General features: G+C 37.5%; 1 protein-coding gene across 1 annotated transcript; it reads left to right on the top strand.

Annotated features, from left to right (window-relative positions):
• The first annotated feature begins 10701 nt into the window (after positions 1 to 10701).
• On the top strand, positions 10702 to 13237 carry LOC106895056 (retinitis pigmentosa 9 protein homolog). The gene is made up of 2 exons (XM_014954141.1): positions 10702 to 10764; positions 13109 to 13237. Exons 1-2 carry the CDS (start codon positions 10702 to 10704, stop codon positions 13235 to 13237), a joined length of 192 nt encoding a protein of 63 aa, XP_014809627.1.
• The last annotated feature ends 12197 nt before the right edge of the window (positions 13238 to 25434 follow it).

Genomic DNA, 25434 nt, shown 5'->3' with positions numbered 1-25434 from the left:
CTTGCAAAGCTGGAAAAAGATTAACTTAATAGCACGGTTCAGTAGGAAAAGCCAAGAGGAATGATCTCTAGAAAAATATTACTTTAATTCACACATCTGTATTTTGAAGATTCCTACAGGTATCAATTAAAAAAAAAATCCATGTCTAGATTGCATTAATAGAATGATATCCTAACTTGAGGAGAAATACACTTGAAATCCTTGTGTTCTGTATAGCAAAAATTGCCTATCTATAAAGCTCTTTATCTTCTTTTCTTTACTGCCAAAAATATTTGTAAAGGTAATTTCACCCAACATTTGGAGACTTTGAAGTGCTTTTCTATCCATATGGATCTTTATGAATAGGTAATTTTTGTCTGTGCTCTACTCAGCTGAATGTTTATAAGACTGTCTGGTCTCAAAGATGCCCACTAAAAAAATACAATAGCCTTGAAATGACTAACATAAGATTTATTCATTTACCCTTTAAGTACTTTGCAACTTATTTCCATTATTCTCCCTCTAATTTTGCCTCTAGTAAAATCCTAAATTTTTCTAATTTGCTGTGCTATTCTAATTAGCCAGTTTTCCCTTATTTATACAAGTAAGCAGTCTTATAAGTTTGAGACTGTAAATCATTCATCCATTAAAAACTCTATTTCCTCATATTGCAAGTTCGATTCATTTAGAGAACAAAAAACCTTGGTGTGGAACAGAATTATGCAATGTCATGGACACATTAACATTTGGATCAAAATTTTACATTGTGTCAGCCAGTAAACAGTATAAATGGTTCAGATTTGCAATAAATAATTGTCTATTAATACCTTGGCGTGGTGTAGCAAATTAAAGTCTCACTTCAGTAAGCACAGATGTAGGTAAGAGCTGGGGCCTAAAGAAAGCAACTGCCATGCAGCATAAGAATAGAAAGAGAACATCATGAAGCGTTACTGTGTCTTTCCAGCAATGAGAATAATGCATACAGATTTAAACAGCAATAGAGAAACATAGAGGGAGGTAGGCTGTAGGTGCATTTAAGTCTAATCAGCCAAGATTTAGAACCATTTGGTTTAGATGCTCTGGCAGACGCTTCCCTTGCAGAAGATTAAGAGAAGTATTTTAAAATATAGCACTGTGTGCTGTTGCATACAGAGCAGAGCCCATAATTCAGGACTATCGGGACATACAAGACTCAGGGACCTCCTGGGTCATTACATTAAGTCTGTTCCTCTGGTAGTTAACCCCCCCCCCAAAAATACTATCTGTGCGCTTCTTTTGTGAAACTGCCATATTTTGTAACTTGCAGGTTGTTGTCAATTGTCTTGAGATTGTCACAAATTTAATTGCTAACTGAAATTTTGTCAAATTACTTCAGTAACTTCCTGCCCCACAGACTGTGAGCAGATGGTCCTGGACCCTCAGTATCTGAAACTCAAAGTTCATTTTCTTAATGTGGTTTATTTCTGTGAATGTTTTAACGAGTGGACATGCCGTTACTTCAGTGTGGAAATTCAACACAAATAGAAGCGTGAAAAGAGATTAATTTATAAATTCAAATATAAATGAATATTAGGTATTAATAATTATTTAGAGAGCTCCAGTTCATAATATTGTCTCTGAGCTGTCTCTAGTGGTGTCACCTATGAGCCATAATTGTTGTTGCTGCAGTTTTGAGTATGTTTTTTCTTTTGCGTTACCGACTCAGCCCATAATCCTGTAACACAATCTAGCTTGTCCATACGCTAATGGGAAGGCATTAATCAAAACATTGTTCCCTGTTACATTAACTATAGAGCAATATCTCCTTATTTTGTATTTCTTAATGGTTTCTTTGTCCAAGTCTGTTTAAAATCACAGCCTCAGTGTGCTGGACTACAAGTCTTCCATGGTCTATGCTTGATTGGCTGAGTAATCGCTCTCATATTCTTTGGTACTTTGTGTCCCTGTCATTGGTGTCTGGAGTGCGAGACAGTGGGTTTTTAAGCAGAGTACAAAGTCTGTGTTTTGTAGGCAAGATGGCTTATTTAAAGGAGATGTGAAGCTGGTCCTCCTAGCTGCACAAGACATGGGTTTAAATACCTTCATCCAGTGTCTGGCTGTTTACAAGCCAAACAAAATTTAATGCCCACTCTGAGGGAACACAAGAACGATCTGCTTTCTGCATTGCCTTGTGCAGTGGGACTCGTTAGAAGTGATATAAATGTACCCATGAGAGCTGATGCCTCTGCGCTTGGGAACTCCTTGGGTAGACTTGAGGGCTTCTTCCTTAGCTCCTCCAGCAGTGTTATGGCTCTGCTCCAAACCTCTGAAGCTATTAATAAAAGCCTGAAAATCATCCATCTAATAAAACTCATGCTACTTCTTGAAAGACTCGGACCTCTTCAGCTTACCAATGCTTTGCTCCATTTGTGCAGCATACTCTGTTGACTTGAGTCCTTGCATAGTTAGTGTGAAATAATGCATGTTATTACATGGTTAACCACACAATAACTTCACTGGAATCAATGGTAATTACAGAGTAAGTTGTGTTAATCCTCCTGTGCTATTGTTTGGTAGCTGTGTAATTAGCTCTGGTCACCTGTGCAAATCAAAGTTGCTTGGTCATTTTTCTCTTCTCCCTTCTTGTAACAATTGCAAGCCAGTTAGAACATTGATGGTATCTCAGCAGGGTATGTGCATCCAAACCTGCCAGAGCAATGAATTCCAGTCTATAAGCAACTCTTATTTTTACTGTTATCAGCAGAAAACTGATTACAGGGACAGAGGTGTGAACACACTTTGCCTGTGTGAACAGCTGTACCTCCATTTCTAGCACCCTCATTGAAATAGAGCTTAATATTACATTGAATAGAATGAATTCCCGCCTGGTTGCTGTTCAGGGATTGTGAAACGAATTAAAAATCCTCAATTCACTCCCACTCTGATGAATTATAAATTTTGGGCAAGAACGACCCAAGTTTGGTGAAACAGCGTAAGAGCTAGAGCAGTATTTGAAGACGGCCATGCCTGAGGCATCCCATAGCAAACAAAAGACAGCCAGAAGCCTCAATCAATGTAGTATTTACTCTGGGGCCAGAGAATCCAAGTCGAGATGACAAGGTGTGACTGTTTTGCATAAGCAATAAAGCCTACACATCCACAGTGTAATACAGAGATAAAAATGCTAGAGGTATGATCTGACCTGACATGATTTTCTTTAAGGCTGGCCTGAGTTGCATGTTAGAATATAAAGGATTAATTACATGATACATAACCAGCTCCCATCAATGCTCCAGCAATCTGTGAAGCACTATTTAGGCATGCCTTTCCTGTGACACTTCTGTCTCCAATATATCACCCAGCAAACCCAACGTAACAGAGGCACACATATCAATGTGAACAATATCATCATGGTGCAGAAATTTTCACAGTTAATTAAAAAAATCAAATATGAGCAGACCAGCTCCTTACTAAACTAATTAAAAATATAAATACAATAAGCCCTGACTGAGCTTTTGACAGGTCATTAAAAACACAAAATTGAGTCAAGTACAAAGACTAGTTTCAATATATAACAGAGTGATATAAAATGGTGAGGCTGAAGTTAAATTAATGCTGGTTTTGTTTCCATTGTTCCTCACCTGGTGTCGATGTGAATTTACACAGTGCAGTTCTCCAGAGGTAAAGTCCTGGGCAGTTTATTATGTGAAGTCAAAGATGCCATTTACCGTTTCCTTCTGGCTTTTAAATTTGCTGCCCTGGCAGGTATACCAGCAGCATGTGTCCCAAGCAGTGCCTTTTTGACCACAAATTTTGACGTAATTTTCAATTCTCTGAAATAATTTCAGCAACAGACATACACTCTCCAAATGCATCCTTTAGGAATAACTGTGGTTGGAAGCAGAGCAGTGCTTTTGATGCATCAGCTTAGGATTTCCAAGCAGGACTATGATCAAGTGTTCTTGTAGGAGCTTTAGCAGTGTGCGATGAGGCTGCACCAGGCTGTCACCCTGGCATTCCCTTTGTTTCACATGGGACTCCCAGTCCTGAAGATACCCATGATGTATACGGCTTAATTCATACCCAGGCTCTTTTCTAAGGCAAATAAGTACTTCACTTGGTGCATTAGAATACATCTGATTTCATAAGGTTGGTTTGTTGTTTGGCTATAAAATACTATTCTCTGGTTATGTTTGCAGTGTGAGGAATTCTCCAAAATAGCTACAAAAGCCAAACAAACCAAAAAAGCATGGATGCAGCCACTGTAAATATTTTTCCTGTTGGCCTTGATTTATCAACAGCATAATGAATGTCCTTGAATTTCCTTTGAAGCTCCCTTTGAGGAGAGCTTCAGGAATATTCTCTATATTCTCTGGAGAAAAGTGGGGGATGCCATTGTGAAGGAAAATGTTGCTTCCTGGCACGTTCCAGCTTTCGTTTACTGACATCCCATACACATTCACTTGTATACAACATCCAAGAACAGTGTGTAATATAGTTTCAGCAGAACTGATTTCCAACACAATTTAGCCTGCCTATAAATTGTCACAAACTTGAATTTTACATGTCTGGACTTGAGGGAGCTTGTTTTCTGGTGTTTGGAAAGGAGACGGGATCAAAGCTATGCTCCTTGCATGTGTAGCAACAGCCCCTATGCTGAGCCAAAAGGACGAGGGAGTATCCCAACAAGAGGTTCCCCAGAGGATGTAGGAGTTTCTGCCCCAGGGCTCTTTGGCTTCAGGAGCTCCGCTACAGCAAGCAGGAAAGCGAACTTGGGGAGGCCCGTGGAGAGGCCACCTGAGGAACTGCTGTGAAGCAGATGAAATGCTGTAGAGTCATGTTCTTGCTGGTTGCTTGCAGATTCTCACTATGTGAAAGCACCCCCTGAATCTGTCTCCCCAGCACAGAGCCTCCCAGACTGAAGAAGTCAAGACTATTGCTGGTTGTTGTTGCTGTGGCCCTTAGGATGTGAATGTGCTTCAAAAAGCCAGAGTCCTGCACCAAGTTGTACCTTGAAAGAAGGGATTAATGCCTTGAAATACCTTAGTCAAAGAGTTTAGACACGGTTTCATAACTTAGTTAATGGTCTAGTACAGGAGAGGCCTGAGAAAACATGGCAAATTAGTATTAATACTGGATCCTCCTCATTCTCTATTCTTTTCTACTGCCTCTACATCAGATGGGTCTGCTTTTTATCCCTAGCATTAAGTTTTTATCACTTTACTAAAATACTATAAATCAATAAAATAGGGCAGAAAATTGCTTTCTTACATCATTGCACCAACATGCCATCTGTATGGTCTGGAATGACAATGAGATATCTATCTTTCTGTGGACAAAAGTGCCAGTTCCCCATACAAAATGCCAAGAGGTATATGCTAAAAAAATTTCAGACCAAACATTAGCTTCTGCTGAGATGAAAAATGCCTTCTTTGCTTTCCTAATTTCTTGAAGATCAAGAGAAAATTCTAATTCTCTAAATAGACAATTTTATTAATAAATTAATATTTATATTCTGTTCTAAAACTCTTTTCCTAGTCATTTTTCTTCCTGATAATATTTGCTTGAATCTCATGCCAAGCTCTATAAAGACCTTTTTTGATTTTATTTTTTTTTTAATTTTTAAATATACTCACTAGGGGGAATGCTCATAAAATTCAGCTTCAGCCACAATCTGGACTATGGTCTGCCAAGCTCCACATAAATAAATCATCAAGTCATTTTGGCATCTTCTGGGCCAGGAGGGATATCTTCGGGGTAGATTTAAAGAGATATTGTCCTGTAAAGTATGTCCTTTATGGAGAAACCTAAGCAGTAGCTTAAGGGCTACTTTGAAACTCTGGTGTTTGAATTTTTGAAGGTAACAAGTGCAACAAAATACAACGAAGGACGTTTTAATTCCAAAATTACAACTGTGTTAGTTAGTCTTCCCTGCTGCTATCCTAGCAGAAATGAAATCAAATACCTGAGAATTCAGGGTAGTGTGAGGGGGTGATACTGGAGATGCTGATTTTGTGCTAAAATGTCTGCAGAACACACAGCAAGTAGCCATTTGAGATTTTCTCTTAGCAATCTGAATGCTGAAACAGGGGTAAAGCAGCCAAACCCTTCTCTGGCGTTGCGCTTTCTAAAGCCAATCTAAACAGTGAGGCACAAGAGCAACACGCTGGGGTTGGCCTGACAGCATGTTGGCCTGTCAGCTGGTGGCACCTCATCTCTCTCCCTCCCTTACACCCTGGGGAAACAAAACCTGGGGTAAGTTAACGAGAGCAACAGTCTCCTGCGGGGGCCCCAGCGGTGGCTATTTGGGCTGGAGGACTGCAAAGGACATGTGCCCTGCAGCTCAGGCTCAGAGCCGAGTCCTGGTCGTGGGACCTCCATGCTGGCCAGGAATGATCTCTGTAGCCAGCTGTGAAACGGAGCTTTGTTCACCTACCCCTTGGGGGGGCATCTAAAACAAGAACGTGTAAATCAGATAATAATCAAGAGAAAGCAAGCTGTAGCTGGTTTGTCAAGAGGAGACCTTGGGCCAGAGTCCTCTCTGCCATTCACAGGTCACTGAAATCAATGGAGTTGTGCCTGCAATTACACCACAGGGAATCTGGATCATTTTATTTGAACTGTGGGAAGTTACTGAACAGTAACAACAATACAGAGGAAAATTGCCTCATTTCAGGTTTTATTAAAATCCCCAACTTTGACCATGTTCATCGACAGGTTCTAAACCAACAGTGGTGCCTGAGACCATTGAAGCCTTTTGGGTGGGCAGCGGGGAAAAATTAGTCAGGCAAAAATTAGTATCTTCAGCTGAGGTTTTCTTGATGTTCCTGCATTCATAAGAACTGCAATCAGACAGGAGGAATTTGAACTTCCTGAGGTCATTTGGAGAGTCAAACGAACATTTATGGGTGCACAGTGAATGTGCTTATGATGGAACCAGAAATGGAGTGACAAATCCAGAATGGCATCCATACGTAAGTCATCAGGAAAAGAATGAGTTGCAGCTGGAACACTGACTGAAGGAAATTCCCTGTCTGTCTTAATTAATTTCTGAAATGCAGAGGAGAGTCTTAGCTGCAAAAAATTGAATTTTAGGAATGATCAAATCCTAGGAGCTGTGATTTGGCCCATTGCAAGTAACAATGACCTCCTGAAAAAATTGAAAGCTGAAAATAAATCAAAAAACCAGAAAGTTTCATCTCATGTCTTCTCACAAAAATATTGCACTAAAACTATACTTACCACCCATGATAATGACTAGAGGTATTTTAAATGATCTTTTGAAGATCATCTACCTACTTTGAGTGGTCTAATACTATAGAAAATACAACAGTGGAAAGAAGCATCAGATAATCTTTCTGGGTTACACTGAAATTAAATCTTTGGGTTTTGGAACAGTGGCACAAGGTAATTAACATGCATGCTGTTGGCATCATATTCTTTGTATATATTTCTGAATTGAGAAGAGGCACTGAGAAATACATACCAGGCAGTTACAGGTTAAGGATCATTTACATAAATTAGCAAATTTGCAAATGAATTCATCTAGTGAAAAGTAAGACACGGGACACTGCATTTTAATAATTGACATTCCACATGAAATGCAATGTTCTTGAGGAGGAAATTGAGCTCCAGGTTGCTATTAGAACCAGCGGAGCAGCAAGAGTTGGAAAGAAATGCCATCTCATATAATGCGAGTTACTGCTCCTGCATAACAACTATCTTCTATTCTGATGGACTTTATTTTAATAAAACTAGTACTAGGATTTTTACAGAAGAAAAATCCAGTCATGGATAACACTGGCCAGTAAACAAAAATGCAAGAAGTCTTTGTGATCTGGTTCTAACAGTCAGCTAATAATTCATTATGCTCTGACATAATCTTTCTTCTTCGGTTTTATTTGGCGGCCAAGTCTCCTTACTTTTCAGCTATACCAAGTAGTTGCAAGCTTACCCCAAAGTATGCAACACTGACAGAAAATTATAAATTATCTAATTTTTTTGTTCCCTGTCACAACATAGGTTAAATTGCAAAATAAAGATAAGTGATCCACTTAGCTGCTTCCTGCTGTCCTGATCAGTTTAAGAACACATTATGTTACAAATATTGTTCTTGTACAAAAGTAATGACTTTCATAAGGTGCTAGTCAGTCATTCAAAGTCACAATACTTTCATTGTATGCCATAAATACAAATTATATGCTCACAGAGAGATGGGAGCAAATCTGTCCCTAGTAATGTTTCTTAGTATAATTTAAAGATTAAATTTAAGTGAACGAAATAATTCTCTCCATGATACACTTTTTCCACAATCACATAGAGTAAGTGTGCCATTTCAGTGAATGCCAGCAAAATTTCTCTTCTTTTAATATTCCTAAATACTGATGAGAGAAAGTGTTTGTCTTTAATCTGACTACAACTCTGACATCGTCCATAGGGAGTACTGTGCTCAACTTTCTGAACCGAAAAGATAAAGCAACAGACTACTGCTACCTGCAAACAGTGTTTGACATTTGGTCATCCTAACATCCTTTTCACTTCTTTTTTTATACAATCTATTGCAGGAAGACGGACAAGCTGGCAAAGTTCTCTTCCCCTTTGCTTCTCTCCCTTGTTTAAGGAACATGAGATATTTTAATTCCTGAACAGTTTGAGAAGTCCCTCTGAATGAATCAGCTGCATTAATATTATTTATTTTATCAAAGGATTCAGCTTCTTGAAATACAAACATGATTCTTACCTATAATGAGCTCAGACTCAATAAATGGGTAGACCGACATCCCTTCTCTTCAGTATTTTGACACACACTGTGGAGCATATATACATACAGGTAGAGCAAGTACATTTACAGATTGCAATGATGCCCTAATAAACGAAACTCACTGCCCTTACTGGCACAGGAGCAAATTTCTGTAACTATTATGCCCTTTGGTATGACTTTAGTGAGAAGTATTCTCTTGTACTGATTAACAGATTGAATGAAGATAGCTTCCATTTTTAACTCCGTTCTTTATGAGACAAAAATAACTGCCATATTAATGGGAACAATCATGTGGTAGAATTATTTTACAATAAAGAAGAAAGCAAGCAACTCTTGGACTTTTTTCCCAACTCAGAATACCCTTTCCCCACCAAAGCAGCAGATAGTGACCTAGGCCAGACAGTTCCCTGAGCTGTATACTATGCAGAGTAGTCAATAGGCTTTGCAGAAGGCAATAGCTTCACCAAATAAGACTTTAGCTTTAAGAGTGCAGTAACAGTGCGAATGCCTTTTCACCAGGGTGTCACTGATGGATCTGTGCAGCTTTTCATGTATGCATGCTGCAAACTCTTTATATTTTTACATTCTAATAACAGTGAACAGCATAAATTATCTCTAATTCTTGATTCTGCGAGGAAGCAGCCATCTGGTCTAATACCACTGTGACAGTGATATAGGACTGAACACTCTGTGCTTGGTCTGCTGCACAGAAAAGGACAATAGGACATATTTTAAAATGTCAGGATACATCAGAACCATATTCAGGAAAGTTTGCATTTATGAAAATTGATAGTATTGGAGATATATCATGATGCAGATCTAATCACGGCTGGTGGTATGGTGAATTAAATTAAGAGCTGATTTGAATTTTTCTAATTAAAGATGTGTTATTCCTTCTCTCCTCTTTTGGTGAAAGAAGCTTATTAAACAATTTTCAGGAATGCTTTGCGATTCAAAGGGTTAAAGCATTAGCAAAATAATTCTAGTTTGACTGTCTCAGTGCGATATTCAATGGGCATTTGTTCGTATTCCAAAATCCTTGCGGATGTTTGCTTAATTGTTATTGTTTGAACTAGATAGTCTTTGTAATAAGCTTGCCCAGGTACTGCAGGGTAGGATGGCACGTAGGCACAGCAGCTTAGCAGAGCTAAGCAGAGCTGTACAGGCATTTTTCTGTGTGCTCTTTCCAGCCTGAGAGAGCTCTTTCATCTGCCTGCTTTCAATGCCTACAAATACAAGCATAAGGGAAAGGCAAAAAGAAAAATAAATTTGACTTATGTGGGAGTAAGCGCACTTAAAAGGTAAGCTAACATGAAATAGATCAAAACCTCAATCAACTCATGAGTTGTCCCAACAAATTAACTTCAGCTTTGCTGTAATGCTTAGTTGCTTAAGTAGCTTGTTTGTTTAACTTCTGTTTAAAGTTTTTTTTAAAAATGCCAAATATTTTCAAGACTTCAAGACATCAGGAACTTAAGAGTGTCATTTTTAGGTGTCACGTAGAATGTATTTCCATCGTTAGTTTTGATGGCTTTAAGGAACTTACTGTATTATTTAAAAAATAAACATGAAATAGTTCTTTTCACAGCATGAATAGTAGTTAACCTACAGAGGTCAAAGAGTTAAATACTGTAATGGGATTTTTAAAGGGACTTCTTAATTTTATGACCAATAATATCATTTGTAATTTTATGTACTAGGAGGGGCAATCAAATTCATACTCCAGGGTGTTAGCTGATCACAGGGATAAGAAACAGTCCTCTCATCCCTTTTTGCCATGTAGGACATTGTGTAATTAGCCAGCTGTTTTCTTTGAAGCACCTAACATAGGCCACTGGCGAAGGCAGAATTCTGAGCTTGACAGATAATTGATCCAATCTGGTTTGGTAACTACGTTCACTTGTCCACTCTTAAAATTAATATTCTTTCAAATAGAAGATGGGGCATTTCTGAGTTTTTCACTTTGCTCTCTGCTTACCAGCATGCCAGAGGTATGCATTCCACGAGTTCTTTCAGAAAGTGGTCCTTCTGCAGCTGATGTCGGCGTATTTACTAGTTAGAACTCTCCAGTGCTGTGACTACCCTTAAGCCTGTGGAGTAGAGAGAAATACTGCTTGCAGGGCATTATTCTTAAGGATGTTGTACGCCAGTTTTGCTAACTCATGTTGTCAAATGCTAAGGCATGCCTGTATTGTCAATCCTTCTTGCCAGCTCACCTTCCCGCTACCATAACATCCCTTAAGTGCTAGAATGATGCTTTCAGGAGCACTCTTAAAGAGGCAAATGCAAACATAATATTATTCATTAATATAAAGGAAGATAAACCAAAGCAACGGATAGTGAGCTTAGCCCAGCCCTTGCCTTTGCAGGGACAATTTCCTGTGATATTTCTTCATTCACAGCATTGGAAATAGTCATACATATACTGTAAGCAAAGGAAGCACAACTTCAAGTGTAAGTATGGAAAAATGTGAAAAGTTAGGTCTGGCATCATTTTGCACACCAAATTTTAGAGAAAAATAATGCAGGCTCTGGCTAGAATCTTGCGTTTGTGTGAAGGAAGAGGGAAACTTGTGTGTGCCAGGAGTAGAAATGGCCAGCACCAGCATGAATAGTTAGAGGTTTTCCAAAGCTGGATGGGAAATTAGTTGATTTATATTTGCTTAAAGCTTTTTATTAGAGCTTGAGGGAAGAAAAAAACCAAATGTTAGCCTACAGTCATGATACCTGCAGATGTTTCATTTTCTTTGTTAACTTTCAGATAGATCATGTGAAAGGCAAAGTTTCTAAAGATTATTTCCTTGAGGGTTTTCTTCTGTTACAGTCCCAAGTGGTTATGATCTTCTAGATTCACACAGACACTAAGAAAGCTTATGAATTCAATTAATTTGTTATTGTATACCCTAAGCATGCGTCAAGAAACCGACTAACCCAGTGGTCTCCACTCTTGTTGCTTTGCTGTTTCAGAACCAAAGTAAAATCTAACCAAATCTGTTAGGATCTAAGCTCGAGCCACTTCTCATTTTTGACAGAATAAGCAGAAGCAATGCTGGTTCCCCAAATCCCTATCAGACAGCTGCAAAGCAAAGAAAAAACAAAAAAAAAAAGCGATCTTGGAAGCTGGAACTAGACAGAAATTGAATAAGAACTTGTGGTTATCTCCCCTCTATGTATATTCTTTGATACCTCCATCAATGTCCTGTGTGTATATGTTGAAATCAAGTTTTGGAAAGTCTCTGAGTTTTTAGTTTCTTTTCTACTCCCATATTTTACACAGGGACTCTCTGTGACCAGTCAGTACACCCAAAGTTATGCCTGAGCTTTTCTAGGTCATCGTTGCTACAGAGACCCATAGGGGAAGCCATTGTCCCTTTCTGGTGCTGCCTCTGCTGGTTTCTCACCACCTTGTGAGCCCATTCAAAACAATGAACTAGCAGAAAACTAACGTGGCAAAAAAAAAAAACCAACCCTGGATAATTTTAATTCAGTTTGTGAACTGAATGAGGTTACAAAAAAAGGAGTGGTGGGGGATGGACTTGGGAGAAATCAGTGGGACATACAACAGTCTCTTTTCTTGACAGTAAGTTTCATCATTTCAGCCACGGTGTCTAGCATGACTCAAGATGTCTGGAATTGGAGAAACACAGTTACTGTTAAATGGCATTATTTTTAAGATGTTGTGCTTTGATCTAATCAGGTTTCTTAAGGCAAAGGAAGTCAGGGCTGGTCAGACAAGGTCACTCACTTCCTTTTCCTATTTTTCCTTGAGAAGCCAAAGCTAGCATACTATTTTGTACCTGCACCACTCAGTCAGAGAGGCTGCGAATGTGCAATAGTGAGTGTTACTTTTGGATGAGATACCAAGCCAGAGTCTGGCTTGGTTCTAATGTCTGGACATAGTTTGGTTCTAATGTCTGGACCAAGACCCTCAAACATCTGCTAATCAGACTCAGGAAATGCTAATGAGATGAGAGTTTACAACAGGGGTACTGCTAACAGGTTGCTGTGTAACCAAGCAAGATCTCGTGTTATTTGTCATCTTCCCTGAACTCTTCTACATCTGGATAGAAGTTGCATGTGTTCATTCACACAAGTTCACAGATAGTAATAAACTAAAAACTGGCAGTCTTTTCTCTCTCTGGACAGTGCAAAATAGTTTATATGTGCTGTTAGTTAGAATTTCTACAGGTTTTGTTTTAGGAACTCAAAGCATAACCCATATAAAAATGTTATGGAGTAATTTTTGCAATCTGTATATTATAGAGGGAACTTGAGTTTCTCTTTGAAAAGCCATCATTGTAGTGGTCAGACTACTCATTCTCATGTATTTTTTCTGTCTTAGAAACGTGACAAACAAGACGGAAAGAAAGAAAGAAAGAAAGAAAGAAAGAAAGAAAGAAAGAAAGAAAGAAAGAAAGAAAGAAAGAAAGAAAGAAAGAAAGAAAGAAAGAAAGAAAGAAAGAAAGAAAGAAATCTATAGTACCTTCCATGCTTGAAAAGAAAATATTAGAAGCCTGACAGGTGTTGACAAGCAAAACATTCGTTAGTGAAGCATGATATTAATTATAAAGTTTACGTCCTTTGTTTTGATCCCTGCTTTGTCTCAGGGTAATTTTCAGGTAAGAAGCACTTGCTTTTAAAGTCTGCAGGAAAAAAGAGAGGAAGTTTTTGGCAGGATTATAAAAAAATAGAAGATGAAATCAGGCTAAGAGTACATCCTGATCTACAGATCATTTCTCTTTTATTGCGAGCTACACCAGCACACTTAAATCCTCCACAGATAAGAAATAATTAAGTTAACACCACTAAAAATGATATGTAATATCTCAATCAGTGAGAATTTTTAAGTGGGAACATGGGGAATGAAACTAAAATAAAATAGACCTTTGGGTTTCCTGAAGTTTAAGTGAAAGACACATTCACACAGATGCAAATACTATTGCACTTTAAGAGTAAGTTTGTATCATCTGTTATAATAATCACTATATCTACCAGCAAAGTAATGACTTTTCAGTGGCATACTCGCTCTCCACTTATATATTTTTCCTCAGTCCTCAACAATGTTCTGTTAACATGATAATGATTAAACAATTCCCTTAAGGAGGCTACAAAAAAAGGAATGAAGGAAGGAAGGAAGAGAGAGAGAGAGAGAGAGAGAGAAAGAAAGAAAGAAAGAAAGAAAGAAAGAAAGAAAGAAAGAAAGAAAGAAAGAAAGAAAGAAAGAAAGAAAGAAAGAAAGAAAGAAAGAAAGAAAGAAAGAAAGAAAGAAAGAAAGAAAGAAAGAAAGAAAGAAAGAAAGAAAGAAAGAAAGAAAGAAAGAAAGAAAGAAAGAAAGAAAGAAAGAAAGAAAGAAAGAAAGAAAGAAAGAAAGAAAGAAAGAAAGAAAGAAAGAAAGAAAGAAAGAAAGAAAGAAAGAAAGAAAGAAAGAAAGAAAGAAAGAAAGAAAGAAAGAAAGAAAGAAAGAAAGAAAGAAAGAAAGAAAGAAAGAAAGAAAGAAAGAAAGAAAGAAAGAAAGAAAGAAAGAAAGAGAAAGAGAGAAAGAGAGAGAGAAAGAAAGAAAGAAAGAGAGAAAGAAAGAAAGAGAGAAAGAGAGAAAGACAGAGAGAAAGAGAGAAAGAAAGAGAGAAAGAGAGAAAGAAAGAGAGAAAGAGAGAAAGAGAGAAAGAAGTCTAGAAAAGGAAAGAAAAGAAGGAGGGAGGAAGGAAAAGAAAGAGAGGAAAAGACATTTCCAGTATACTTTCTGGTAGAGTTTTCAGTAAAGGACTCATTAAGATACCATAGGAAGCATGTGGAGGATAATTACTTAAGAAAAAGCCAAATGGTGCAACATTACCGTAAGCCAGAGGAAGAAGGATATGAAATGCTGTGGGCACCTACACCCATCAGGACAACTGAGAAGAGGTAGGTGGCCATTTACTGCTATGATACCTATTTCACTTTAAAAGATTGAAAATGAGGGATGGGAGGTTTGAATCAGAAATGCAAATGACACATTTTTCTATGATACCCTGATGTCCTGCTAGCAAGTATTTTCCAATCCATCAATCAGTCACTCAAGTAGTCAAAATCTTTAACCACATAAAAATCTATTGAGAACAAGTTTTATTTACAATGGTGACCTGGCCGAGAAAGCTCACAAACAGCAATATGTAACATCACTTACAGACATACAATCACTATTGTATATTACTAGAAAGCTCCCAAACATATCACCAGGCATAAATCAATTATATAAAATACCACAAACATCAAATAAACCAATAAAAGAGGGAAGGTCATAACACCACCAGACATGTCATGAATAACAGCCACAAACATCAGCCAGTGATTCATCCACAGTATGAATAAAACCCCAAAAGATATACAAGCAATTCCTGTTAGATCCTTTTGTGTCCTGTTAAAAATGTGTTACTGTCTTTTGATGTTGTCTGTTTTGCAATATTATGTTTCACTAAGGGCTTTGACTATCTTTAAGGTCTACGTTAATTAAAATTGGGGGGGAGAGGAGGTGTTACATAAATGTGCATTTTACTGTATATGTTTTGCTTAACAATTCAATGCGTATTTTTCCATGTTTCCATTTGCATCTTATAATCAGTAATACTTTGCATTTAGTAATATAGTTCACAATATTATTATAGTTTGGCTTACTAAAAGAAATTGAACATAGAACACAATGGGAGGCATAGTCTGGTATCATTGTTATTGTCATTTGTGTGTGTCCCCTCCACCCCCGACCTGGATTATGAACATAATTCAAAAGCCACTAAGATTTGAAGAATGCGACCTCCAGGTAGTTAACGTCTCTTAGAATTTGCACCAGTATTTGTATATTAGCAACAAACAACACATATAAAACCACCATTAAACTTGGTCTTTAGAGACCTGAGAGCTTATACATACATAGAACAGCATTATCTGTAATGATTAAATGTGATGATTGCAATCAATGAATTTTTAAATGCCAGATCGTGGCTTTCTTAGTGAGTATGTCTGTATGTCTTACTCCCAGAAGCCAATGCTAAATGCTTACCAGTCTAGCAGGGTCCTATTCCTTTGTACTTGAAACTGGAATATACATTTACAGTTTTGCAAGGACCACAAGAGTTTAACCTTCACAAATTCTGTTTTATTTGATAGTGCCGGACACATGGTGTTCAGGTTGCATTCAAAGCAGATGTCTCTTCTATTTGAATGAAATTTTATGAAATAAATAATATTGAATATGCTAAATGCCACCCCTGCTTATTATCCCAATTAGTCAACATTATTACAATGTAAATAAGAATTAACTTCAATCACACTTGACAGAAAAATAGGTATCATATCTCATCAGATCCTGTGCTCAAAAGGAACATCTATGAGCAACTCACAGCTTACAAGGTGGTGATGATACTGTCCACCATCTACACTCCAGTAGTGCTCAGCTGGCGAGACATCAGCAAGAAAAGCCTGTCTCCTAACTTGACAACAAAAAACATTTTATTGCTGAAAATGAGATTTGCATTTAAAATTCTTTTATAACTAAACTGAGTGTAATTGTATGGAAAAAGTGGGTGAAAACGTTTGGTTTATTTATATACATCCTTTTCCAGACATGGAGGTTACTCTGAAATTCAGAATAAATAGATCATCCAGACTCTAATCTAGATCCCCTGCTTTTAAACTGATGATATTGGCTGAAAATCAGAATGCCATCATTTCAGATTAGTCATTTTTTCTACATTGGTAACATATGCACTTAGAAGCTAGTTCTGCACATTTAAAAAAAAATTCCAACCCTTCCATGCATGCATTTTTCAGACACAGACCAAGCTAGTATATGCTAACGCCAAGTAATTTGTTTTGCAGCATGTCACATAATTCTCTTTTTTTTACACCCAATATCTATGATTAAGAAATGTAATACATACTAAGAAAGTCTTAGATAATTTACACGATGCATTAAAGTGTTTTGCATGAGAATATAGTATGATGCAGACAGCGGAAGAATTATGTCTTTCATTAAAAGGTTTGCAACTCAGTGTGCTATGATATAACTATAGCAGTTTTTCTGTCTCAGTGAAGGTTTTTTATTTTAAACACTGCCTTGAAAACCAAGGGATGCATATGCAATAGCACTACTTTAGCTATATGTTTTAACTTAATATCACCTCTTAGTAATTACACACTGTCAGTTTACCTGCTGTCCTAGGGTTATGGGTGAACAGCCATGCTGTCACTGTTCTTCATCTCTCTGAATCTTGATGTAAGCAGTAAAATAAGATGGCATTTTTTCATTATTTAACCTTTTTAAAAAAATCCTAGTTCAAAGCCTATTTGAAGCAGTTCATCAAGAATGATATACATTAAGGTCAGGATTAAAAGAAAACCAATTACATGAAAGAAATATTATTTTTGCCACAGATCCTTTATGTGCAAATTAGGATGTGTATTTGCTGCCTAATTTAGAAAGCACCAAAGGACACCTTACAGGGATGTAGAGTAGCCTTTGGAGGAGTTCAGCTTTTGTGTTTTATGAGGAATTAAAGCAGGCAAGAGGAATGGTGCATTTAGCAAGAAGGCTTGTGTTTGGGGTAAAACCTCATCATTGCTCAGCATGCTTTGCACTATCCGCAAAAACAACTTTAGGTGTAGATTAGCAGCTTGGAAGCTTCTCTGGCTTGGAGTAATCTCCAAATGTGGCACTGTGCATATAGGCTGTTCTGCATCCTATTCATACCATAACTGTGGTGCTGGCAGAATAAAAGGCAGAGCTCTAAGCTGATGCAGCATTTTGATGCTGTCTGACTCTAAGAGCAGTTATAAGACAGAAAAGGTTTCAGCTCTTTGCTTTTCGGAGTCTGTTTCAGAGGCAATACAAACCATGCTTAGAGCCTTGCTTTCCTCTTCCCTCTCTCCCATCCACTGAAGTTAAGAACAACCTGCTGCAAGAGTTCCTACCTGTATTCTCTTTCTTACATTGTCTTCTCATCACTTTTCTACTGCATTTTGATTCTTCATATTTTTAAACTAAATATTTGCTTGGAATACGAAGCTATGAAGCTGTTCTTTCTTTCCACGTTAAAAGCCTGCTGCTGTATTTTCAGGAAAAAATGGATTGTACTTCTTTGTAACATCTAGATATCATAACTGGCATTTTATTGAACTTTTATCTCAGCATGTCAATCAGCATGATAGGTAGTTGCTTCACACCCTCACCAGCTCTACCTAGGTCTAAGCATCTACAACATCAGGGGGTAAGTGGGGATATTTTGTTCCCTGCTTAATGCACTGTTACTTTTGTTTAGTTTGTGGTGCTTTAATCTTAAAATATATTTGAGCTTCTAGTGCAGATAAGTATGGTAATGCCTATCTAAGAATGGTGATTACAAACTAAATTGCAGGAGATTGAGTTTCACTTTATAGTAATTAATATTAGCTGGTATAATAGCTAATACTATTTTAGCTCAGTGGTAAAAAAGACTGCAATACCTAGCACTTAAACATAGCTTCTCTATTTTGCTACTTCTGAATAATATAACATGCAGACTTAATAAATTCAAGGCTTTTAAAGGATTTTGTTCCGTAAGATATTCTGTTAGTATGTGGGCTTTGGTGAAATTTGTCAAGCTGTATTTGAAAACAAATTGAAGAAGCAGTAAATCTTTTGTTGCTTGGCCAGAGCTTGCTTGTACTTTGGTGCAGAAGGATAATTATGTTTTACTCTGAATGCTAAGCTGCCAACACAGAACCTGCATATCCTCCCAAGACCTCATTTATAAAGACAAGAAAACTCAGCATGGCTTGTCCTGCATTGACAATGCACCTTAAAGGAGAAGAGTTTCTTCTTCATCCTTCTCCCCACAGACTGTGGCAGGTTGGAGGCACAGCCCATAGGACTTGGTCAGCAGTGCGTTCCCAGAGCAGAGGAGAAAACCTCAAGGGACATAGAGCCATAACTACCCCCATGCAACACAATGGGCTCAGATTAATGATAGCAATATGCAAATTCCTGACTACTGTAATAGCTTTTAAGGGTGTGGACATCTGGATGCCTTTTAATCTAACGGGATGCTCGATTCAATGACATCATGCATCAAGACACCAACAATTAGTGCTATTTTTGTCTCTTTCCTCCTGCTAACTGAGCTGAGTTCCAGAACCGTGTAGTGAGTGAGATCCGTGGCCCTCACTTGCTGCCTGCTTAATAATTTGCTACATGAATTACAAATCATCTCCCAGATGCTCTGGGAGTCTGAAAAAGTGAGAGTTACACTGACTCACCTTTTGAAAATGTAGTGCATTGAGCTATGGATGAAAGCTGTTATTATGGCAACTGGCATGTCCTGGGGGTACGGGAACTCACACCGGGCTGTTGCTACTACTCAAGGAATGGTCTTGTGGAATTTTACTTATTCCATATCCAATCAGTTCAGATGAATGGTAAATCTTCAATCTTGTCAATCCTCCTTCAGCTCATATATTTGGAGCATGTGAGCCACAGGTGATACTTCATCTGAAGTAATTCTCCCAAGACAAGGGCTCCAGACCAGGGCTATGGTAGAACTGGACTCTCTCTGAAATCACTGACCAAAATTAAGAATTAAAATTAAGATCAACCAAAGGAACACTCACCATGGATCTCCCTGTGTTCACCTCTGCCACATGATGTCTTAGTGATGCCATGTATCTGGCTCCACAGCATATTTACATGTGGTCAATAACTCTCATATACTGTGACTTTCAGCGCTAAAGATTGCTCACAGCAAAAGTCACTGGCGAGTGAATTTTGAACGTATGAAGTCATACATATTACTAATCACTCCTCTCCTTGCCAAAATTAACCATTTAAAATTATTTTCAAATTTATTGGAAACATCTAATTTTAATATCAATCTACCATAAGTCAACAGCTGTGAAATAGCGGTAGTAGCACCTATACTTCAAAGACATAATAGGAGGATAGGTGCTTCACAGAAAGTGCTGTGTTGATAAGGACCACAAACATTCACCTGAGGATTTCTGTATTTGGAAGACGCTTTGAATAGTACAGGAAATAATTTTTGTGACCATATTCTGTCAGTAAGGGGAAAACTGATGATTCAAGAGCTTCTTATCTAGCAGTCACCTGCTCATCGTGTGTAAGTATTACCACATCATGGAACTTGAGCAAAATGTCATGGAGCTTGTGAGAAAAATAGCATGCAGTCGCGTAACTAAAGGTTTTGGTTAGGTGCATACATGCAAGAGGTTTGAATTAATTTTGTAGAGATTTCCATTATTCTAGTATTTCTAACTTCGGCATGCTTGACTTTGTAACCTTATTAATGTTCTTTCAGAATAGTTGTGGTGCAAAATTATAAGAAACATTAATCTGAGAGAAAAAGATGCTTTGAGATTTATAATCTGTCAATTTTTTTAGAACAAATTTCTATGTTGGTATTTGCCATCTAAGGCAATGAGTATAGGGTCAAATAAAAACACAATAAAAAATAGGGTCAAAGTAGATATCTAAATGAGTACAAAAAAAATCTTTGTACATTTTCTCAACATCAGAGAGTCTTGCAAAAATTCTTGGGATTTTTTTATAGTTTTTGTTTGTTTATACTGACACATACAACTTCTAGTGGCCTGTCTTCTCTACTCTGACATGACAAAACTTTAGACGTGAGATGAGGGTGGGAACAACCCAAAGGAAATCTCAGGGTTATTAGCCTGTATCCTAAAGTCCCAAACCAGGACATTTCTCTCTCTTCAGAACATCTGTCCTTTCCTTACATCTTTAAGAAATGCTGTTTATCAATAAGCAGCCATCTTCTATGGAAGATGTATCTGTTCTTATACGGCAATATAGATGCATGCTGAAACACCTGCTTAGTGAAAAAATTGTAACGGAGTGGCACTTCCAATGGAAAAAATGTAATGAAGTGCCACTCAAATTATACCAGAAGTTTAAGATCTTCTGCATGTGCCATCAATGCCATGTTGTTTACATCCTCGGGAAAACATTCCATACAATTAAAATATGAAACTTTAAAGATTTTCTTTCTTATCCCAGTTAATAGAAAGTATATGTAATTCAATGTGCACAAGTATCACTGAACGTAGAGGCCTGTTACCTCTGCCTAGTGCCAGCAACACCCGCACAGTTCAATTGATATTGCAAGTGGTTTTCTCCTTTAAGCTGCAGACCATTATGAAATGTCAGGCTTCCTGCTGGTGCTCTAAGACAGGAACCAGTCACAGAGACTGAAACAAGTAATATAGCCAGCCTAGCTTACAGCAGCACTGCCAGAAGTGTTTGCTTTTATTTACTAAACATTAGTCACTGAGTTCACCTGAATGCAGCTTCAGTCACCAGTGAAATGCTGAATCAGAGATGAAGATTGAGTGAAAAGAGACAGCTTCTCTAGGATTTCCAAGTTAATACATTAGTTAAATGTAATGTGTCCAATGATATTCAAATTAAAAATAATCTAACCCAAAGTGATTCAAATTTTTAGTATTGCATATTCTCATTCAGCTCCTGCAGAGATATCTGGGTCACTGGGTGGAAAGTAGGTGCTCAGTAATAGTTTTGCTCTGTGCTTTTATTCATTGCTATCAAGATTCTACAAATGCAGAACAGTCTTTTAGTTTGCCTTTGTGTCTAGAATTTACATACTATTTTGAGCTGTGAATTATAGAAACATGCAAATTGTACAATATAAAACCATTAGATACACTGAGTTCCACAGCTTCCAGTTATGTTAGTTCATATAAACAGTAAAGCTATTTTTAAATGTCAGAGAAAATTATATACTCTCTCAAGAATTGAGTATTATGTCTTCTAGGGATAGTTAGCAAGACCACTAATGGACACAGGAAGGACTCTGTTCTTTCACTACAGCTTTTGAAAATTATTTGCTGTACCTCCTGATGCCATGACAGAAGAAAGAAAAGGTTCTGTTTCTGACAGTTAGCAAATGTCTCTTGGACCCTCAGTTAGTTCTGTACTCTGAGGTCTTCAAAGTTCTTAAGGTCTCTTAAGGTACTTGAATAGTTTGAAAACTGGAATAGAAAGGTTTGATAATATAATAGTTCTACCCCTCAGCTTTGCAGCTTGTGCATGAATTTGTACGCCCAGGAAGACTCTCCTAAGAGTTGCCTTACACCCCCAAGGAACTCAAAAAATATTGTTAAAATTTGGTTCCCTATTTACAGGTAGACCATTTTCATAATCTCAGGAATGAATAAACTACTCTCTATAAATATAAATAATAGTTCTTGAACAATGCTTATTGTTAAAATTTAAATTCACATAAACAAGAGCAGAGAAATATGCTCTTTTATGTCAGCAGCTTTTTCCCAATGATATCACAGGGCACTGAAGGTAGCTATGTGATCATACATAAATATGACTCTGTTAAAGCTAATGGTAGTCTCTGACATCAATAACCCAATGATATTGCTTTAGCAGAAATTAAGTGCTTTGTTAAGGATTTGTTTTAAAAAAAATAATCCTTACTTTTGGAAAATTTTGTTGATATTTCCAAAACTATGTATTTTACCATGTGAAATGAGAAGGTATTATAACAACACAAAGTATTTGAGCCTTACAACAGCAGCTTCACCTTAGAAACCGCAAGCTCAACTTAACAGCTTCTGCAAAGTGAGGAAAGTACGGTTCTGATAACTACCCTGGTAGTTCCACAGTAAATATACCTGTCTGCTGGCTGAGGAACATGCCCGTAGCTACTGGGGTTGCATGTACATTTTCTATTACTGCAGAAATAATATTCCAGAATTAAAGTCTTGCATTTAGTAAGGTGGATAGCAGAATTCTCATAAAATTCAACAGTCAAGGATTTATCCACATACTTAATCTCCAAATGGGAGTTTAACTGTAGCCTCTGACACCATCTACAGAGATGAAAGGTATCTCAGAGTGTGATCCATACTTTTTTGCCATATACTTAAAACTTTTATGCAAAACCTGCTGATCGTAATTGAAATATTCTTTTATAAATTAATTTTACCGCACTACCATTTATGCATCTGTTTCATCAGCAATGTACAGACCCATTACTAAATGAACAATCCCTAGGCATGCTGTAATAAATTTTACACGTTTCTAATCTTTTAACATTTATGGCAATGCAATCTTTAATTTTGAGAAAAACAAGGTTTGCATATTATTTTAAAAAAACATGGCTAATTTACTAAATGTGTAAAATGAACAATGCTTATTATTAAGGTTTAAATTTGCTGAAACAAGGGCAGAGAAAGACTATTTTATGTTAGCATCTTTTTTTCCAAGGATATTACAGGTTACTGAATGTAGCTATGTGATCATGCATAAAAATGACCCTTCCAAAGGAGGCTGCTGGGCTCAGAAGCAGTTCTTACTAGTGAAATTATAGAAGCTTGGATGGCCAACAGTATCAAGAAATAATTGCAACTTTATCAGGCTGTTCTCAAGTAACTGCTGTCACTGCCTGAATCTAGTGATAAATTGCATTGATCATGTAGGTTACAGAACCCCTATCAGTATCAAAGGAAAGACATTATAGTTTGACAGTGGTGTCTCCATTGTCAACTTCTGGAAGTATTGTACTGCACTACATTGAATGGCTCATTTAATAACTGTTTATAAATTAAACAAGCAGAAAAAATTATTCCTAGCAACTTAAAATGCTTGGGAGAATTTTTAGAACACTTAATTTTAAGAGACACTTCAAATTAGGTAAAAGTTTGAACTCTGGATATTGCAATAGTGTTGGCCAATGTTATTACAAATCACAAATTGGTGAACGTGTGCACTCTAGAAGGTAATAACAGGCTCATTTTTTTGGGAACACCCATTTGCATGGCAGGGTAACATACTGTATATGTCATGGTCAGTTCATAGGAGTTGCAGTGGAGTTTCCACAAGCTGTGTGGAAACCCTGGCTTCAAAACTGGCAGGAGTTTTTTATATTATAGCAAGATTCTCATTCTGTATTCACTTCTTAGCTGTGAGTGTTTTAGAATTGCTGTAAAGCTTTGAGACTGAACCTGCAGTTCTAATATTTAGTTTGAACCGTATAGCAGCAGGCTGTCACATTGGATGATGCTATACACAGGTAAAATGTTATGTGAAGGTACTTTATTAATTTTAAACAAAAGGTGGAATTCACAGTAAAGTGAAAACCACCCCATGGGCCAGACAGGTAATGTTCTTAAGCCTTAAGGAAATCTTTTGTCCTGCATTCTAGCTTGAGCAGCTAGCCAAAATTTTGATTTTTTTAAGTTTTCTTAGGAGGAAAATTAATGATCAAGTCAGAAATTTTAATTTAGAAACTTCTATTTTCTTAATATGAGAATATAATTTATACGAACATGGTGGAAAAAGAGTTTTAGTTAAAAGTAGCATGAAGTGAGGGTAGGTATTGCCATTAGTCTAGCAATATTTTTTTCTTCTGAACTCACTATCAACACATAAAGAATAGACAGTTACGCACCCAAATCTGTGACCAGAAATTGACTCTTCATAGGGAAAAATACATTATCCATTTCCTTGTGCTTCTTGTGCCAAATAAACAAGAAAAGTTTTGCGTATTTTGATACAGCTTCCTTCAACCCCTTTTTTTAATTGATTCTGCTCAGGTATTAAGAAAAGTGTGGGATGGTCCTTGGCCTCATCTTAGCTAGCTTCAACGAGAATAGCTAGGAATTCAAAATAAAGTGTCTTATAGGTTATGTCTGCTAACAAATTTCCACTAATTGACATCAAACTGGTTAATTTCCATATAATAGGTGTTGATTGATTCAAAGGCTTGACTCAACTGCCCAAGACTGTCCTTACAATGATCACTTATGGGCTACCTTTTTGGAAAACAGTGGAATATTTAAGGTCTTGCCAGATCTCAAGGATGCTGGGAGTTGGAACAATGTTTTTAATCTTGGCTACTAATTACGTGGCAAAGGTATAAACTGGGCTTTGCAAATCATTATTTCCATTAGAAAGGTGTTGGAAGCAATTCCACCGAGGGCTTCCCTCCTATTTATGCAGCTGTTATTCCCATGGGAGGAGGCCATTGCAGTCCTGGCTGAAACATGGGCTTCTGTTCTGTTTCCACAGCACTTGGAAGAAAAACAAAACAGGACTAATGAAAAACACACACGGGAAATGCTTTATTATTTCATCATCCTCACCTACTGAGATCTGGCACCACTCTGTGTTTAGGAAGAACTTCTCCCGCCCTCTCTCTCTCGCGCGCAGTGTGGTTGTATAAGGCTGACACTCTGTCATTTCCTGTCAGATCATTTCAGAGGAATTTGCTCTTATTTCCTCCCAGCCTCATCCCCTCCTCCCGGCCTCAGCCTTGGCTGCATGCCCCAGCAGCCATGCTGTGTTTACTTAACCGCATGGAGTGCCGGGCTGCCTGGGCTGGAAACGCTGGGGCAACGCGCACACACGCACATCACGAGCTCGCTCACAGGAGTTCACGTTCACACTCAGGAAACAGACAACAATTCTTTTGTAAAGAAAGCATGCAAGGTCCAAAGCCAGACCTTATGCAGGGCCTTTGTAGACTGTAGGTAGGCGAGTTCTAAACTTTTTCACTAGACGCGGACAAAAATCAGACATTTTTTTGGTCCACAAGTCTCTAAGTAAATTTCTCTTGGAAGATGCATTTTTGATCATTTCACATCTTCAAATGAAGATATATTCTGAACTTCTCTGTGTATCGTGGAATTCATAGTACGTG

The sequence above is a fragment of the Calidris pugnax genome, unplaced genomic scaffold (genome assembly GCF_001431845.1).
Source record: "Calidris pugnax isolate Ruff unplaced genomic scaffold, ASM143184v1 scaffold103, whole genome shotgun sequence".
Taxonomy (NCBI): Eukaryota; Metazoa; Chordata; class Aves; order Charadriiformes; family Scolopacidae; genus Calidris; species Calidris pugnax.
This window is presented reverse-complemented; position numbering and strand designations above follow the sequence as displayed.

Excerpts from the sequence above, each read along its gene's own strand:
- LOC106895056 (XM_014954141.1), top strand. The coding sequence starts at position 10,702 with ATGCCAGAGGTATGCATTCCACGAGTTCTTTCAGAAAGTGGTCCTTCT. Across the intron at positions 10,765-13,108 it reads CTTCTGCAGCTGATGTCGGC|GAAAGAAAGAAAGAAAGAAA; the intron begins GTATTTACTAGT and ends GAAAGAAAGAAA.